Source organism: Clavelina lepadiformis, chromosome 8 (assembly GCF_947623445.1).
Source record: "Clavelina lepadiformis chromosome 8, kaClaLepa1.1, whole genome shotgun sequence".
Taxonomy (NCBI): domain Eukaryota; kingdom Metazoa; phylum Chordata; class Ascidiacea; order Aplousobranchia; family Clavelinidae; genus Clavelina; species Clavelina lepadiformis.
Window position 1 is genome coordinate 19179241 of NC_135247.1, and position 19803 is coordinate 19199043.

Below are 19803 nucleotides of genomic sequence, written 5' to 3' on the forward strand. Positions count from 1 at the left end.
CCAATCAGCGGCCTATCAAGCACAAGACTGCGTACACTCCATCATGCGGAATGCACTGTCAATGGAGAGTCATAGTTTTAGATTCTTTTACGCTTTAAATTTGTCTTATTGGTTCGGTAGCCGAGTGCTTCGAGCGCTGGCCTCGCAATGAATGCAGCTTGTGTGCCGTGTTCGATGCCCAGTAGCGCCGTGACGTTGTAAATAATGATCTTGGGCAAAGCGTTAACGACATTTGATCCTGTTCAACGGATCTCACGGACCCGATTGGAAAGTTGGAACGTTATGGACAAGAACTTGTAAAGTGCAAAGACGCAACTTTGGTCGTAATGGCGTGCACTGGGCCTCAATCCCTTCACTATAACTTATTTGTTGTGGAAGTGCAGGGTATCAACTAGTAATGAGATCTGGCTGTATTTTTTAGATCGCATTTAAATTTGGATGAGGATTCATTGCACATAAGCTCACATAAAAGTAAAATATTATGGACATGTTCCCAAATTTTCATAAATTAAACAAAACACTCACTGTTATAAGGTTAAAATAGCTTCCTCCGTTAAAATAAATGCAAACAACTGCATTTAAAGACACGAAAATTTACAACATTTATCAAACTAAACGTTTTATGTAAATTCCCCTTTGCTAGATTGGGGCATAAATTACAGCTTGTGTTATCCCAAAGACATCAAAATGAGCTCGTTCAACTTTCTTCATAGTAAACATAGTAAATGATAGTCATAGTCAATAGAAATAGAATCTGCTTCAAGAATACTTCAGTCAACTACAGCAGACAATTTTGCATGAGTGAAGCCATGAATCACTTCCTTTAAACTTTTAACATAAACAGTAGACGGTCTTCGCTTCAATATCATGCTTGGGTTGTGTTGCTGAATGTGACAAACGTTCGTTCCTGAAAACAAGATCAAGAATTTGAACAAGTTTTGTCCACATGTAAATAAAGAGTTTTGATTAATTATATATGGCTTGTATGCGTGCTGTGAACTGGGGCTTTTCATGCAATTCATAGCAACAATTTCCAGTCCATAGCAAATTGTAGGAAATCAAACCATCTCGTCTAAATCAACATTCCAGCGAGTTTTCACGAAATCCAGTGCATATTGGTAAATGTATATTAACAACAACATTTTAAATATTACCTCAGTGACTCTACTGTTCGAAACAGCAGATGGCCTTGAAGTTAGTTTTAACAAACTCTCCTCTAAATTTTGTTTCATTCCCTTTCGTCGAATGAAAATAATGAAAAGGGCGAAACCTGTGACATGTAGAAAGTAATTACATTCTTATAAATGCTACAGAGCAATGTTAGAAAAACTTTCCCAATAACTCACCCTGCAGTGAGTTGAAGATGGTGAATATATAAGCAAATGCAAGGCTCACATCACTGCTGTTAAAGATCAAAAATCCAAAGATCCAGGTGATGCCAAACATCACAAACAAAGTCACCGAAAACTTTAAGTTGGTTTTAAGTTGGCCTTCACGTCGTTTACTTGACTAAAATGAAGTAAGTTTTAAAGAAAATTTCTGGTGATTAATCTACAGATTCAACTTAAACACAGGGTCGTTTGCAAAATTATAAACGTACACTTTCTTGATATATTATCGAATTTTGTCCAAATTTACTTCTGTTTTGTGTCATGATTCAAAACAAAAGAAAGTTGTATTAACTGATATTGCACAAAAACAGTTTAACAGCTCATCAAATCTTCACCTTTTCTCCAGGTCTTTTAAGCAGAAGATACTTGATGATGGCCAAAACAAACAAAAGGAAATTGAGTGATAAAAGAACTGCTGCCGGTATTATCACCAAATATATCATCATGTCAGGAACTATCCAACACCTAAGCAAAGAGACAATAGTTGGCAAACCATTTCAATTTTTAGATTTTGGGACACTTTTTGTCATTTGGAAAACTTTTTTGATTCAAAATAGGAACGACGATATCGCTCTTGTTGCCGGGTTTTAAAGATGCGTAAATGAATTTTGGAATGAAGCTCTTGTTTCTTGAAATCATGAAGATTTATACATAGTGATAAAAATCCTCTTAGATCAAGGTCATGTCATCGCCAATCAGCGCTTGCACGAAATAGACATCAACTAACCTGAACTGTCCTTGTATTTTTGGTGTCTTGTCAGGGTTGACATCATTTACTTGATTCACATACCACTCTGGTTTGAGTGAGCCAATTAAAACAACCAGAACTAGTGGCAATCCCCAACCAAGGAACAAGAAGGATATTACAAACTTCTTTGATGAAAAATGAACTCTAAAATACATTGGCTGAAACAAAACAAATAAAAATCAGAAAAGTATCCTCAAATTGCCAAAAAAATCCAGCTTTTGGTTAATATTTTACCTTAATAATTGAAATAAAAACAGGAACAGCCTGAGCAAACATCCATAGAAATGCGCTGATCAGTGCAAAGTGAAGAGTTCCTGCCGCTGCTTTGCACTTCCCCTCATCCGACCTAACTCCTGGAATTTCACTGATCAGGATTAAAATGTTGAGGAGGAAAAGAGAAAATGAAAGATTCAGCATCACAAATTTTGTAGTTTGTCTCATTTGAACTTTGGTTGACTTCCTAAAAGAAGATTAAAGTCAAATTTGAATGGAAGTTCGTGTTTATTTCAGGCTTGTTAGTTCATGGAGTCATAGCCAGAAAGAAGGTCCTAGATTTCAAAACAATTACTTCATTGAAACCCTTTTCATAACAGAATTAGTCTTAAAATACAAATGATTCTATGATAACCACTATATAACCATTTGCTATACCCATAAAACTTTAAGAGCATGCAGAAACAAACGACTAAGTAAACACAAGTTTATTTAACATAACAACAAAATTTTCCTTGATGCTTAGAAACAGAAAAAATACAAACCATAAGATAAGCAGAGCAATGATCATCAACAAACTTGCAATCGCTGATATCGAACATCCAACATAAGTAAGAATATCAAGTCCTTTGTCATGAGTGAGGTTGCCATATGCCTATTAACATGGAAATTAACTTCTTTTGTAATTCATCATTACAGTATTTGAGGACTTTCGACCATAGATGAGATATCACTTACGAAAAGTGATGCAAAGTTGGTTAGATGGTTACACTCGCAACGCAGCAATTGCTCTGATGAAGGTAACTTGGTGCAACCTTTTGAAGACCAATAAGATCCATCTTCAACCCAAAACCCACAAAACGATGAACCAAATATTGATGTATTCTAGAAATGCAATGAAACGCAACAAAGCTAATTACTTTCGGCAGAACTTTACTTTCCTAACGAGTCGACGTTCAATGATAGTTCAAGTGTTTATGAAATAGAATAAATAGATAGAATGTATGGAATAGTTTTTCAACTCCAGGAAACAATATTCACAAACATCATTTACAAAAGCACTTGCTAATTATTCATCACTCAGGAACTTTGCTGACAATTAGAAGCATTTGAAGTCAAATTAAGTGTTTCATTTGGATTGTTCATTGATAATAAAAAATAGCGTTTGAAGTTAAAGCGTCACCTCATTTACACGGAATGAAAGTTTTATCTTTTCTGTCAGATTTTCTGTGGAAACCTCGGGATCCAAAATTGTTGCGGATAATATGACATGGGAGTTTACGAATGATTCTTCAAATCCTGTATCTTCCTCAACTGTATTAGTTGAAGCGTTTGTATGAGAGAAACTGTCACCAAGAAAGCTGTAAAAGCTGACTTTTCCATCTGTGAGGTAAAATGCAAGTGACCATGTTAACAAGAAGTCAAATGTTCCAACAAACCATCGCTGATCACCAACTTACCTTTGCTTTTGTTGATGACTTCATACGGAATAAAAATATTTGATTGGTTTGTATCTTTTTCCTCATAATGCAGTGAAAAGCTTTCATTACTGAAGCCGGTTGCGAGATGATTTACAACGCTTAATTCAACTCCATAAACATCACCTAAAGCACATTAAACGCACAAAATCAATGAAAACAATGTGCAACAGGTAATTTGGTATTAGGAAAACCTGATTTCAAAATAAACTTTTTATCCAGTGACGTGAAATATAAAATATTGTTTGGAATAAATTAAATAATAAACGATGCTTGAATACAAACAACCTCCGTTTGTTGAGTTTGCTTCTGGCAAGTTGACAACAGCCACGAAAACATTTGGTGTTGTTGCATTAAATACTTCTCCGTCGCTCACATTAACTTTGTCTGCAACCTGGTCCAGTATTCTGAGTAGTCTATAAATAAATCAGGAGTTATTATTTTTATGCTTCATTGCAATTAAAGGAAATACCAAAAATGACACCAACTTTTGTGTTGTATTTGGGCGATAATTTTTTCCTGGTGAATTGAGATTCCCTAAAACTTCCACAACTTTAGTGGAATCCTGCAACAGATTTACAGGTCAATATAACGATAATTAGCTTCCTGTAATACAACTGTGTGGATTTACATGAATTTAGCACTGCATAGTGATGCACTCACCTCTTTAGTTAACGATGTTTTGGTAAAAACTATGGATTCCAAATCCTTTATTTTCTTCTCAATCTCATTTGGGATTAAAATAGTTGAAGTGGTCGATATCGGAATTGTCCATATTGGAGTGGTCGCTGAAGTGGTCGATATCGGAATGGTCGATGTTGGAGTGGTCGCTGCAGTGGTCGATATCAGAGTGGTCGCTGCAGTGGTCGATATCAGTGTGGTCGATGAAGTGGTTGATGTTGGAGTGGTCATCGCAGTGGTTGATCTTGGAGTGGTCGATATTGGAGTTGTCGCTGCAGTGGTCGATCTTGGAGTGGTCGCTGTAGTGGTCGATCTTGGAGTGGTCGCTGCAGTGGTCGATATCAGAGTGGTCGATGAAGCGGTTGGTATTGGAGTGGTCGATGAAGTGGTCGATCTTGGAGTGGTCGCTGCAGTGGTCGATCTTGGAGTGGTCGCTGCAGTGGTCGATATCAGAGTGGTCGATGAAGTGGTTGATGTTGGAGTGGTCGATCTTGGAGTGGTCACCGCAGTGGTTGATCTTGGAGTGGTCGATATCGGAGTTGTCGCTGCAATGGTCGGTCTTGGAGTGGTCGCTGCAGTGGTTGATCTTGGAGTGGTCGCTGCAGTGGTTGATCTTGGAGTGGTCGATATCGGAGTTGTCGCTGCAATGGTCGATCTTGGAGTGGTCGCTGCAGTGGTTGATCTTGGAGTGGTCGCTGCAGTGGTCGATCTTGGAGTGGTCGCTGCAGTGGTCGATATCGGAGTGGTCGCTGCAGTGGTTGATATCAGTGTGGTCGATGAAGTAGTTGGTATTGGAGTGGTCGCTGAAGTGGTCGCTGAAGTGGTCGATGAAGTGGTCGATCTGGGAGTGGTCGCTGCAGTGGTCGATCTTGGAGTGGTCGCTGCAGTGGTCGATGAAGTGGTCGATCTTGGAGTGTTCGCTGCAGTGGTTGATTTCGGAGCGGTCGCTGCAGTGGTCGATATCGGAGCGGTCGCTAAAGTGGTTGATAAGTGAAAAAATAAACATCCAAACATAAACAGGGGAAAACATTCAGAGCTCGCTCGTATGAACATGCGCCTTCTTTTTAACATCATCTATTGTTTGATGAATTTATAAAATGTGTCTTGCTTACGTGCAAGTTAGATATTTGAACCAGCTCAAAAGTAAATAAACTACGCTCACGAGCCATTCGTGTTGATAAATCAGTTAGCTGTTAGATAAAGTGCAGTATCAAAGCTGGTGCAAATGGGCGCCGTCTTTGTTCGACTTACCGACAGATGCTATTTTATCCAAATAAATGACCGCATTTCCTGTGGCGATTAGTTTCAAAATGGCCCCTTTTTTCACTTTAATACCATTCACTTGCTCATAGCTTGTGGCCTCTTTGTTCTGTTGACGCCAGAGTTCATCCCTAAAATACATTTCTCCACTTTAAACCGACTCAGATATCGCAATATTTCGTACAAATTTGTTTGCGACTTTTAAAATAATTGAAATTTCTTACTCAATGGAACCAGATATCTGAATTAAGCGGAAAGTATAATCGCCTTCTGTTTGCCGCCAAAACCAAAAACTTAATTCAAGCTCCTCAGTTGTATTCGCTTTCAATGTCAGAGTTGCTTCAGGGATGTAGGAATACTTTGCAAGGAAATGCTCTAAAGTGAGTTATACCAAATATAGTGATTACCGATTCATACGTCATATAAATGTATGACAGTAAACTAAAACCACAACTACATGAAAACATTGAGATTTTATCCAAAAAATTAAGTATGACTTACTTCCCCCTTTGGGAATTCCCCTACTGCTCCGTTCCCAACCAACATTTTCATAATTGCAGAAGGGTTCGGTTGCAGACTCAAAACCACAATCAACTTAAAACAATTTTGGCTTATTACGTTGTTTGGTCGGATTTTATAATCAAACATACAGATGTATAATTGACATTCATTATGGCACATAACGTGCTGTTGCTCAAAAGAAATTCAAGTGGACCAGACTGTGACGGACGCACAATTCCAACATACAGTCGAATCCGCTTAATTCGGACACCGGATAACCCGGACAACCGCTTTATTCGGCCAAAATGCTCGGGAACGGAACAAAAGCAAAAATTGAACGTAAAAAACTCCTGTTAATTCGGACGATTCTCCGCTTAATTCGGACACAGGTTCGCAATTCCATCGTTAGGTTATGACACAATAAACAGTACTTCGTTCGTTTTAAGACAAGATTCAATTGCATTATGAGTGATTATGGTGAAACAATGACGATCCATGCAGTAACAATCGACAATGAACTCATATAACGCCGTGCCAGCTTCATAGTCGCTTTTACTTCGGTACAATTGCGTCCATCTTGTAGGACAAAATTGTACAGAAAAGTTTAGCACAAAAAGTGAAATTGCTCACTAAAGTAAACGAAGACGTTTTATGCGATCAGTGCCAGTTACTGCAGTATAGCGCAGGTGCAATTCATTTATTACGCAACACTACAGTATTTTAAATGCGTTTTTTGCCTTTATGCATGACCATGAAACGAACAATTGATTTTCCGCTTAATTCGGACAAAGCCGTTTCTCCGCTTAATTGGGCAAAAGTGAGCGGAACCAAAGTGTCCGAATTAAGCGGAGTCGACTGTATTTGGTTCGTCAGCGACGTCGTATGACATCGCTCATGCTTTTCTGGCTAGACGTTGTTTCCTTTGTTACGTAATAAACTGACCAGCTGTGCTATATTTGGATAAGCTTAGGCACTGATTTCCGCCTGGTGGTCTGAATCTAGTAAAGGATAGAGTCTATATACAACTGGTTCTGTTGGTTCTGATGCGCCAAAAGATAAAAGTATAAACCTAAATAATAAGCCAAAAGGAAAACAATAGTGGACTTGTTCATCGTTGTCTAAACCTGTATTTTCTTTAGCAGTGATGAAAAAGCTGGAGGAATTGACTCGAGTAACAATCGGATTTAATTAAGCTACCATTGAATTTGTTTTTTATCTTTGTGGAATAGATTTTTCACAGTTCATTCATTGAATGTGCAAAAACGTCAGAAATGGATGAAATGGGGACTTTTTGTGGCTTGGACTCAGCTTACCCAAACAAACTATTTAGGGGGTTAACCTTAGGCAGAAACGCATAAACCGTCAATTTGTCTATTTGACAGAATAAAATGATGGTCGTCGCAATGCAAATGCACGAACTAAGCAAAGATTAATTATTAATTATTATAGTTATAGTCACAAACATAGGATGAAAATATGTTGCAGCGATTTGAGCTGCCGACGATTCAACCTCAGACTGCTTAAGCATACGCCCAATACCTCATGTCACGTTGCGTTATGACTGGGCTTCGAACTTTCATGATATTTAGAGCCCAGAGCTTGTTGTGTTCGTGCCTGAAGTAACAAAACGTCATGCACACGTCATTTCATGTATCGTGACGGAAGCCATTTGAAGCCACAACCAAGTAGTGGCGGTAACTCTAACTCATACAGAACTGAATTGTCGACATTTGGCAAAAGTAATAAACTGAATATTGACAAGTGACGTCATTCAGTTATTATTTGAAAATGTTGAAAATATACTGAAGCCGATTTCGGGCGGCTCCAGAGGTGAGAGATATTTCTCAGAGCTGATCTTTAAAGACTCGTATAAACTAAGCATCTTTGCCAACCTGTTATTATGCAGTTATACTCGATCTTGACGTATTTAGTGACGCTAACGCAGGGATCGCCAAACACGTCATTATGTGCTCTTAACACGCAAGACATTTTGTCCTGACAATTCCCTTCGATGATTGATCGAGAATTTGGTGCTCTGCAATGATCGTTGTCATTCCAGCGGCATCTGAGTCAATGAATAATCAATTATTATCTTCATCTAGCAACGTTTAGCATCATTTAGCAACCTTGTGGGGTTTGCAAATGATCTTTGTTATTGTCATAATCATAATTATATTTACAAACAAATGCCTATAAGCAATCGGATAAATTTCTATACCTGTTTTTTTCCAATCGGCCATAGAAGGCATCTATTACGTCAATGACGTAGTGAGGTGGGCAGCTAACCTGCTGGGGGGCTTTATGTTCACAAATGTATCTTGTGTGGGCTGCATCTGCATCAACAAACATTGTACGTTAAATTTATCAAGAAAAACTTTTACCTCCAAAGGACCCAAAATATAAAGGTTCCAAGGAATAGAAATCAAAAATTCCCAAAACTGCGTGGGTACGGTTTTAATACGTCATAACGCTTGCTGACGTCGCTTCTCGTCAAATTTCAAAACATTTTTCCTCTTATTGGTGACATCAGGGTCAATTCGAGTTTTCGTTACAAGGCCACGCAATGATCACGTCTGTGGGCTCCGGCAGCAATGCGCTGTGATAACTTTCTAATTGATGAGTTGCATGAATTTGCTTGAAACTTAAAATCAATTTATGATGAAAATAAATTAGTGAGCGCAAACGCGAAACGTGACGTAAATAGGAAAAGCTTTTGTGAGGCCCTATCTAGAACTCCGGCAGTAATAACATTGGCGCTGCACCCTGTGTACGTACCAGCATAGATCAGCAGTAGCGCGATACTTAATCACAATGATGATCAAAATGTGGTGCAACTTCGGTTTCCAGCCAAGCACGCATCCACAACTTGTAACTACACAACTTTACAGGAAACGTTTGTGTAAAAACATTTGTAACAGTTTCTCCAAAGTTTAACCTATTATAAAAATTATAGCGTATTTGTCACGTGACTCAAATCTTTTGTGTAATCGGCATCAAATTTTATTAATTGTGCGGTTTTCATGTTCCCGGTTATGTCAAGTTAAAGTTTAAAACAACGTAATAAAGGGCCACGAAAGAGTCCCCCGTCGTGTTTCAAACTTCCTTCCTTTCTCCCACGCTGCATGAGCAAGCGTCACCTTTTAAGTTTTGCAGCATGTGTGCTCCGTTTTGCATGTGTGTGCGCTAATGTCTGTTATATCGCGTTCATGCAGCGACATAGTTTAATCTGCCGCTATTTCACCGGAAAATATCGTGCGTTCAAAGCTGTTGTTCACAGTTTCTTCTGAACTTAACTGAAATGTTATAACATAGTAACCTACACCTAACTTAAATCTAACTCCAACAAAACCTTAAATAGCTAAAACAAACTTTTTGCATTCCCATTCTCCTAACCTAACCGCCTATCTTTAACAACGGGCTGCGTGACCTACACATGGTGAAATAGTCACTTTCCCAGAGATAAATAAAACACAAAGAACTATATAGTCGACACTAAAATGACGTATCTCGCCTCTACCAGAGATAATTTTCATCGATATTCGCGGTCGCTTTCCTCTCTGCAGCTTCAAAGTGAGAATTTGAGATAAAATAAATCTCACCTTGGGCGAGGATGGTTGGAATGAAGAGCAAGATGAGGAGTAAGAGGCATCGCATCATCTTCATTGTCAGATGAATCAGAATCATATCTTTCAACTTATATTTAAAACAATGAGGTGAAAGCTGCTGAAATAATTGATCTTTAAAGATCGCTTTGAAGACAATGAACTGTTCTTAGCTGTAAAACAAAGTTACTGACAAAGCCCTCGAGTAGTTGCGCTTAACTGATAGCGATCATCGAACCTTCCCACCCTTGCAGTTATTGCTTTTGCATCCACACATTTGTTTGAGGCAAACTAAAACGCAAACGTCGACTCATATTTTCACCTCGCGTTCATTTTAAAAGCGAGCTATGCGGTGGCTTTCCGGTTTCATCCACAGTAATCTGCGCGGTAGACTTTACTTTTTTAAGCACAAAGCTTCGTTGCTGGATACCACGTAAAATCACGTTTATTCTCTTTTCCCTGGTCTGTTAGTTGTGACAAAATAAACGCCGCAGCGATTTTCATCAAACACTTTGTGACGCACAAACACAGGCAATGCGCGACCGAGCAATTCTTTAATCTTCGCTCCAAGCTGCCCCGCACTTGTGCTTCAAATTATTTTTAAAAGGTCAAAAGGTTTTGTTCATTGGTTGTTCTTCTTTTTATCTAAATCAAACATCCTGCGCACATTTGATCTTGTAGAGACTGGTCCTGGGAAATTGTGCACAGCGAATAATAGCTTTAGTGACTAAAACTTCGTTTTCCGTCAACTGAAAACGTTCACCTCAGAAGACATTTTAAGCAAACACTTCTATTGGCGAGTACGTTGGTGCAAAAGTCCAAAAGATTTTGTACAACTTCTGCACGTGCGCTCACTCTCCTTGAAAGAAACTACAACGAAGGTGGAGACCTGGAAAGATGAACTCGCAAGCGCAAAATTGTTCCCGAGCTTAGTTATTTTTTCGCATCATTTCGAATAAATCTGCTACTTTTCGTAACTTTTTATCACGACCGCGCACAACTTTAATCTTCGATCCAAGCTGCTTTTTGTGCGTCGGTTTCTTCTTAAAAGTTCAAAGCATTTGTTCATTGATTTTACAGATTTTTATCAAAGTAGAAATTGATTGCGCGCATGTGCACGCGATGAATTGTTAGACCGCAATTAACGGAAGTAATTGAGCGATAAAAGTAAAATTGATGATCATTGATCCAATTGCACGCTGTGTGTGTTGCCACAGGATTGCCTGCTTAATGTATAGAATATTTTCAATATCAAAATACATGTCAAATGCCCAATAATCGGAAATATTATACAAGAATGCTTTTGTTATGTGGTCAATGGCGATCCAATAGCGTGTTCAAACTCTGTAGCAATACTTATTGTATTCTTTATTTTACTTCAGTGCAACTGAATCAATTATAGGTTTGTTTGCTGAAGCCATTATAGGTTGGGCATTATGCGTTCAATTTATATTCTATTGCGTTGTAATGCGCTGTTTAGATGATGAAGTGGTTGTGGAGCTGAATATGGTTGTAGTTATGCGAAAGTTGAAGTGGCTTGCGCAAGATCAGCAACTTTATCGAAATATTAAACCCAATGATATAAAACTGGATTCTCAATGATATAAAACTGAAACGAAATATATCATTCGCTGCAGGCTACTTCTAACTTCATCGCGGAACTGAACGGGTAAAGCTGTCAACCGTGATGAATGCAGCAGAGGAAGCTTCCAATGCGGCCAAGTCGTTAATCAGCGGCTTCGGGTTATAAGCAGAGCTGGGCTGTAGGTACTTTGGTACGTCGGTAACGGTACTTTCAAACTTAACAAAAAATGTACCGACGGTTCCGGTATTCGGTACGATTTAAAAAATAGTTCGGTACTTTGCCGGTACTCGGTACCGGTGCTTTTTGTGTAAAAGATGCTGCTACTATAGAACCGCGGTACTGCCCACCTACGGTTTTAGGACTACCAAAACAACTATATAATATACAGTAATTTATTTTTATGAATAACTGATCGGTAACCACTGCAAATAGCATCTCATGCTGTTCTACTCTGCAATAAATTATCCCCGGTTTGCAACAAAAACGGTCCAAATGTGACTTTTGTTTCTGAATGTTACAAATATAGTATCTTATGTTTCAAATAAAAAGTCCATCATAGGTTAATTGTAATATTTCGTTGTTTCTTCTACGCCATTGAAATGTTGGAAAAAAAAACAAAAACAATTATAATATACAGTAATTTATTTTTATGAATAACTGATCAGCAACCACTGAAGAAAGTTGCAGAACACTTAAAGAAAAGTTTGAAAATAATTTACTGAATATACATTCCGCTAAACTTGTGATGCAACAAAGCATCTATGAGAACATTTTTAAAAAGAAAACCAAGTTATAGTAAACTTTTGTACAAATGCTGTCATGATATTATACACTTCATCAAATGTTTCAGTCAATTACAGCAAGCTAAGTAATATAAATGTATCAGACCATGATCCATTTCCTTCCATCTAAAGCATGTTTTTCAAATCATGTGCGCGTTGTGTTGGGAACTGAAACTGACGTTCTTTCCTAAAAACAAGACAAACAATTTCAACAAACTTCCTTCAACAAACGTCACCTGCATGTTCCAGGATTTCACTGTTCATCTGTGCTCGTGTTGTAAACTGGGGACTTCTCATGTAATTTTAAGTAAAACTGTTTGATTCTAAAACAGATTTCAGTCTGCATCCAAATTCCGAAGCATGGTATTTTTGTCCAATATAAAACTTTGTATTTTATACAAATCCTTTCAAACATTTCGGAAAGTCAAGTTCTTGACTGCAATGATTTATGATAATTAACAACAACATTCTTAATATTACCTCAGTAACTCTGCTATTTGAAACAACAGATGGTCTTGGAGTTAGCTTAAACAAACTCTCCCGGATGTTTTCTTTCATTCCCTTTCGTTGAAAGAAAATAATAAAAAGGGCGAAACCTGTGACATGTAGAAAGTAATAACATTCTTATAAATGCAACAGAGCAATGTAAGAAAAACTTTCCCAATAACTTACCCTGCAGTGAGTTGAAGATGGTGAATATATAAGCAAAAGCAAGGCTCACATCGCTGCTGTTAAAGATTAAAAATCCAAAGATCCAGGTGATGCCAAACATCACAAACAAAGTCACCGAAAACTTTAAGTTGGTTTTAAGTTGGCCTTCACGTCGTTTAATTGGCTGAAATGATTAAGTGTGGCTTATTACGAAACTTATAGATTTAATTTGAAATTCAACTTAAACACAGGTTTGTTTGCCTGAAGCTTTGTTAAAAACTAACAATACGCATTTTATGGCTGGATTTTTTCTTCATTTACTGCGGTTTAGTGCGAAGAATGACCAACTACAACTACAGACTTTCAATGCCATTAGCTGACATGTATTAGGGGACTTGTAATTACAAATAAAATTATAAAGCAATCTAAAACGTAGAAATGTAAAATAACATCAACAACATTGTAAAGTTTAATTAAGATACAATAAGAGCAGTTGGTGCCATCAAGTGTTCACCTTTTCTCCAGGTCTCTTTTGCAAAAGATACTTGGCAGTGGAGAAAACATACAAGAGTACGTTGCCAGATAAAAGAACTGCTGCCGGTATTATCACCAAATATATCATCATGTCAGGAACTATCCAACATCTGAGCAAAACAAGAGAAAAATATCTTTAAAACAAAACTATTATAAGTTCAAATCATTTGAAAAATTTATAAAAACTTTTAAGGAATGAGTTGGTTGTTAAATCTTTTTGTACGAGATTTGTCTTACACATAAATTATTTCTTAAAATTGAGCTTTTGTTTGTGGAAAAGATCAGGATTTATACAAAATGCTTTTCTATCATGATCATGTCATCGCCAATCAGCACTTGCACGACATAAACATCAACTAACCTGAACTGTCCTTGTATTTTTGGTGTCTCGTCAGGGTTGACATCATTTACTTGATTCACATACCACTCTGGTTTAAGTGAGCCAATTAAAACAACCAGAATTAGTGGCAATCCCCAACCAAGAAGCAAGAATGATATTACAAAATTCTTTGATGAAAAATATACTCTAAAGTATATGGGCTGAAACAAAACCAATGAAAATCAGAAAAATATCCTCAAATTGCCAAACAAGTCCAGCTTTTGGTTAATATTTTACCTTAAAAATTGAAATGAAAACAGGAACAGCCTGAGCAAGCATCCATACAAATGCGCTGATCAGCGCAAAGTGAAGAGATCCTGCCGCTGCTTTGCACTTCCCCTCATCCGATCTAACTCCTGGAATTTCACTGATCAGGATTAAAATGTTGAGGAGGAAAAGAGAAAACGAAAGATTCAGCATCACAAATTTTGTGCTTTGTCTCATTTGAACTTTGGTTGATTTCCTGGGAAACAATTAGGATCAAAGTTAAAATGATAACGATAGCCAATGATGAAAATTAAAGACTTATTAAAATTAAACACTTAATCGTCTGCCGTACTTTTAAGAACAGAAACCATCTCAGCATAGCAATAGTGCTGTTGGAAACAATTTGTCAACACTTTGCTTTCACAGCCGGTAAAAATTTAGAAACCGGTTTGCAGAAAATTATTTTTACCTTAATTTCATTTGTGTGTCATGGTATGACTTCAAATAGAAAAGGAAGCCACACAATCATTAAAATTAAATATCGCTACTACTCGAAATAATCCAAACATAAAACCTAAAGATGAATTCGATTTGATAAACTTGCTTTGCAACTATTCCCATTTTAAAAACATCATTAAAAACCCAGAAAGAAACACAAACCAAATGATCAACAGAGCTATGATCATCAACAAACTTGCAATCGCTGATATTGAACATCCAACATAAGTAAGAACATCAAGTCCTTTGTCATGAGTGAGGTTGCCATATGCCTATTAACATGGACATTAAATTCTTTTGTAATTCATCATTACAGTATTTGAGGACTTTCGACCATAGATGAGATATCACTCACAAAAAGTGATGCAAAGTTAGTTAGATGGTTACACTCGCAACGCAGCAATTGCTCTGATGAAGATAACTTGGTGCAACCTTCTGCAGACCAATAAGATCCATCTTCAACCCAAAACCCACAAAACGATGAACCAAAAATTGATGTATTCTAGAAATGCAATGAAACGTAACAAAGCTAACTACTTTTGTCGGTATTAATGTTTGAAATAGCGTTTGAAGTTAAAGCGTCACCTCATTTATACGGAATGAAAGTTTTATCTTTTCTGTCAGATTTTCTGTGGAAACCTCGGGATCCAAAATTGTTGCGGATAATACGACATGGGAGTTTACGAATGATTCTTCGTATCCTGCATCTTCCTCAATTGCATTTGTTGAAGCGTTTGATTTAAACAAACTGTCACCAAGGAAGCTGTAAAAGCTGACTTTTCCGTCTGTAAGATGAAATGCAAGTGATCATGTTAACAAGAAGTCAAATGTTCCAAAATAAAAAAATCGCTGATCCCAACTTACCTTTGCTTTTGTTGATGACTTCATATGGAATAAAAATATTTGATTGGTTTGTGTCCTTTTCCTCATAATGCAGTGAAAAGCTTTCATTATTGAAGCCGGTTGTGAGATGATTTACAACGCTTAATTCAACTCCATAAACATCACCTAAAGCACATTAAACGCACAAAATCAATGGAAACAATGTTCATCAGGTAATTTTGTATTACGAATCCCTGATCTCAAAACAAATTTTTTATCCAGTGACGTGAAATATAAAATATTGTTTGGAATAAACTAAATAAATAAACGCTGCTTGAATACAAACAACCTCCGTTTGTTGAGTTTGCTTCTGGCAAGTTGACAACAGCCACGAAAACATTTGGTGTTGTTGCGTTAAATACTTCTCTGTCACTCACATTAACTTTGTCTGCAACTTGGTCCAGTATTCTGAGTAGTCTATAAATAAATCAGGAGTTATTATTTTTATGCTTCATTGCAATTAAAGTAAATAACAAAAATTACACCAACTTTTGTGTTGTATTACATGTATTGTTGTCTTTACTTTTGTCTTCAATAAATAAATTGTTGCAATATTTACGTCATGCTTTAACGAACATCACTTCAGTACAAATGCTTCAAATAGCAACCAACCTTTGTGCTGTGTTTTTGTTGAAATGTTTCCTTGAAAAAGTTAAATTTCCAACCGTATTCACAACTTCAGTAAAAGTCTGTAAAGTTTAAACTTGTGTCAATGTTTCATTTATTATCTTTATTTAAAAGGAATGAAGTAAAATGCAAATGCGCCTAAAGTTCCTTCAATAAAAACGCAATGAAAACCCACCTGCTTTGTTAACGATGTTCCTGAAGACACTATGGATTCCAAATCCTTTATTTTTGTCTCGATCTGGGCTGGTGACAAAATATTTGAAGTGGTTGATGTTGGAGTGGTCGCTGAAAAGGTTGATGATAGAGTGGACGCTGAACTGGTTGATATTGGAGTGGTCGCTGAAGCGGTCGATATTGGAGTGGTCGCTGAAATGGTTGATATTGGAGTGGTCGCTGAAGTGGTTGATATTAGAGTAGTGGCTGAAGCGGTTGGTATTGGAGTGGTCGCTGAAGTGGTTGATATTGGAGTGGTCGCTGAAGTGGTTGATATTAGAGTAGTGGCTGAAGCGGTTGGTATTGGAGTGTTCGTTGAAGTGGTTGATATTGGAGTGTTCGTTGAAGTGGTTGATATTGGAGTGGTCGCTGAAGTGGTTGATATTGGAGTGGTCGCTGAAGTGGTCGCTGAAGTGGTTGATATTGGAGTGGTCGCTGAAGTGGTCGCTGAAGTGGTTGATATTGGAGTGGTCGTTGAAGTGGTTGACATTGAAGTGGTTGCTGAAGTGTTTGGTATTGGAGTGGTTGCTGAAGAAGTTGCAAGTATTAACTTAGTTGGATAGTTTTTGAGGTCTGACGTGTGTAAATTAACTTACCAACAGACTTTATATCATCGAGATAAACGAGGGCATTTCCTGCGGCGATAAATTTTATTTTGACGTCTTTCTTGACTTTGATGCCTCCCACATCCAAGTAACCTGTTGTCATTCGATTTTCTGCAATCCAAACTTCCTCCCTTAAACAAATTCGCACAAAATAAACCATGCGCAGGAATTGCTTCGAATTATACATGAAATGTGAAAAAATTAACCCTATATTCCTATGATCGGTAACATCGTTTCATTCGCTTGGTGTGGTTCTACCCGGTCTACAAAATCTGACCTGCTGTGACTCGACCATGTAAAAAGCTAAAACACAGGTTCGCGTTGATATATATTCCACCAGTGCGTTTGAAATTTCATTGGGTTACTTTTTGCACTTTGTATTTGTTTAAGTTTGGTCTTTGTTAATTATGTCAAGTTTCCAACACACACTGTACAGTAGGTTTGAAAATGCCAGCATGATCAACAAGCATTCCCCCTTCGCCTGTAGGTTTTGTGTAAAACCGCGTGATAACGCTGAATAGATTGTTGCCTGTCTCGTGAATTTTGTATAAAAGTTGAAAAAATACGGGATAAAGCATCGGAATATTATTTCAAAACTAAATCACAATATTCAACCATGAAAGTCAATATTTTTTCTTAACAATGTTAGTTTTCATTTTGTCGTTAGTTCGCGAGAAAACTATATAAAAGAAGAAGCATTTGATTAAAAAGTTGGTTGATGATAGTTGGTTGACATTTGATTAAAAACCTTATCTTTATAAATATTGAATTATCACAGCGACATTATTATTTGTAAAGTGCAATGGTTAGTTTGGTAGATTGAGATAAAACGCTACTTTACGATGGTTAGTTGCTTGCTTCTTGAAAAACGTGACGTATGGTCGTAGTAGAAAATATCTAATACTGAACACATTGATCTTTTTTTATCTGTTTGTTTTGCCTAAAGCCTAAAGCCCGAAGCCCGAAGCCCGAAGCCCGAAGCCCGAAGCCCGAAGCCCGAAGCCCGAAGCCCGAAGCCCGAAGCCCGAAGCCCGAAGCCCGAAGCCCGAAGCCCGAAGCCCGAAGCCCGAAGCCCGAAGCCCGAAGCCCGAAGCCCGAAGCCCGAAGCCTGAAGCCTGAAGCCTGAAGCCTGAAGCCTGAAGCCTGAAGCCTGAAGCCTGAAGCTTGCACCCTTGAGAACGTTCTTTCTATCTCAGCTTAATGACGTGAAGTGCTGAGAAATAAAAAGAGTAACTTTCTTCTTCAATAAAAATCTTAGTCCTCAAATGACAGCTCTATATATTGTAGACTACAAACTCGCGATGGGATAGCGGGGTTTCCTATCAAGACATTTGTCTACATTCTCCAGGAAATGCATTAACTGTCACTGCCCATAATCAAGAGCAACCTTGTGCTTCGGACAGAAAAACCCTTTGAACTCTTGGACAGAAAGACTTTAAAAAATGCCAAGAAAAACTGGTAATTTTACGTTTTATACAATTTGCATTTTAGCAATGTATGGTCCTGGCGAGCCAACACTAAAGGAACATACGATTAAGATTTTATGAAAAATATTCTTACTCGGTGGATCCAGAAACTTGAACTACACGAAAACGAAGTTCGTCTGTTCGGTGCCAAAACGAGAAACTTAGTTCAAGGTCCTCAGATGTGTTTGTTTTCAATGTCAGAGTTGCTTCAGGGATGTAGGAATACTTTGCAAGGAAATAGCCTAATGCAAGTTATACCAAATATAGTGATTACCGATCCATACGTCATATAAATGCACGACAGTTAACTACAACCATAACAACAAGTTAACATTAAAATTTCGTCCAAAAAATAAGTATGACTTACTTCCCTCTTTGGGAGTTCCCCTACTGCTCTGTTCCCAACCAACATTTTCATAATTGCAGAAGGGTTCGGTTGTAGACTCGAAACCACAATCAACTTAAAAAAGAAATTAGTGTTTTAATTGTTTGTTGCTTTTCCCAATCAAACATACAGATCGAACAATGACGAGAAAATAAATTTGCAAATTTTTTATCTGCTGACAATTGAAATGAAATTTTGGGCACAGAACAACGTCATGCCGCGTATCATGTGGGTTTCGGGCTTTTATCTTTTTCAAAGGTTTTGTGTTTGTGCGTGGAAGAGTAATGCGACTGACAAACGTCACGTGTATACCACGTCATCTCTCGTTATATGGCAGGTGCCAGTTGACGCCACATTCAATTAATAGCGGTAACTTTAAAATACATAGAACTATATAGTCGGCACTAAAATGACGTCATTTCGCCTCTACCAGAGATAAATTTCATCGATATTCGCGGTCGCTTTCCTCCCTGCAGCTTCAAAGTGAGAATTTGAGGTAAAATAAATCTCACCTTGGGCGAGGATGGATGGAATGAAGAGCAAGATGAGGAGTAAGAGGCGAAGCATCATCTTCATTGTCAGATGATTCAGAGTCAGATCTTTCAACTTATCTTTAAAACAATGAGGTGAAAGCTGCTGAAATAATTGATCTTTAAAGATCGGTTTGAAGACAATGAACTGTTCTTAGCTGTAAAGCGAAGTTACTGACAAAGTCCTCGAATGTTGCCTTTTACTTGAGTGTCTTTATCTGACCTTGACTTTAGTTTCTTTACTATCTCGGTATCTGCCTACATATGTTCACATTACTCTGGAGCAAATTGCAACGAAGCTGGAGACTTGGAAGATTAACTTATTGGAACAAAGTTGTTGATATAAGATCATGGATGTGTTTTTCATCATCCCCCATAACGTGATGAGCAAAACGTTACATCCTGGCATCCCAACTCCAACAACGTGGCGTCCAATTGAGGTTCATATTGTCACGTCTTGTTAAATTTATAAGCAAGCCATTTCCGGTCCATGCAGCTTTCTATTTTTAATTGTTTTTATTCATATGACGTCAGCTTCTTTCTTTGTGACGTTGCAGTAACTCGTCCGGTTTCATAAGCACTGAT

The 19803-nt window shown here is 37.7% G+C and overlaps 2 protein-coding genes across 3 annotated transcripts; both read right to left on the bottom strand.

The window, feature by feature from the left end:
* Positions 1-412: 412 nt before the first annotated feature.
* On the bottom strand, positions 413-9991 carry LOC143468475 (uncharacterized). 2 transcript variants are annotated; one of them, XM_076965723.1, is made up of 19 exons: positions 9872-9991; positions 8491-8605; positions 8165-8337; positions 6273-6365; positions 5996-6146; positions 5763-5902; positions 4494-5458; positions 4319-4395; positions 4119-4246; positions 3813-3956; positions 3536-3735; positions 3091-3237; positions 2898-3007; positions 2374-2599; positions 2119-2297; positions 1727-1856; positions 1347-1509; positions 1155-1270; positions 413-907 (listed from the first exon to the last, which is right to left on the bottom strand). In XM_076965723.1, exons 1-19 carry the CDS (start codon positions 9954-9956, stop codon positions 866-868), a joined length of 3384 nt encoding a protein of 1127 aa, XP_076821838.1. In that variant the 5' UTR covers positions 9957-9991; the 3' UTR covers positions 413-865. The 2 variants fall into 2 exon arrangements, with proteins under 2 accessions (XP_076821838.1, XP_076821837.1); XM_076965722.1 differs by having other exon boundaries at positions 4494-5485.
* Positions 9992-11835: 1844 nt separating this feature from the next.
* On the bottom strand, positions 11836-19345 carry LOC143468483 (adhesion G-protein coupled receptor G7-like). Its single transcript, XM_076965733.1, has 17 exons — positions 19201-19345; positions 18671-18763; positions 18398-18545; positions 16829-16968; positions 16195-16760; positions 16005-16081; positions 15682-15809; positions 15375-15518; positions 15096-15295; positions 14866-15012; positions 14673-14782; positions 14043-14268; positions 13788-13966; positions 13407-13536; positions 12914-13076; positions 12722-12837; positions 11836-12428 (listed from the first exon to the last, which is right to left on the bottom strand). The coding sequence occupies exons 1-17, from the start codon at positions 19262-19264 to the stop codon at positions 12387-12389; spliced, it is 2673 nt and encodes an 890-aa protein (XP_076821848.1). The 5' UTR covers positions 19265-19345; the 3' UTR covers positions 11836-12386.
* Between the last annotated feature and the right edge of the window lie 458 nt (positions 19346-19803).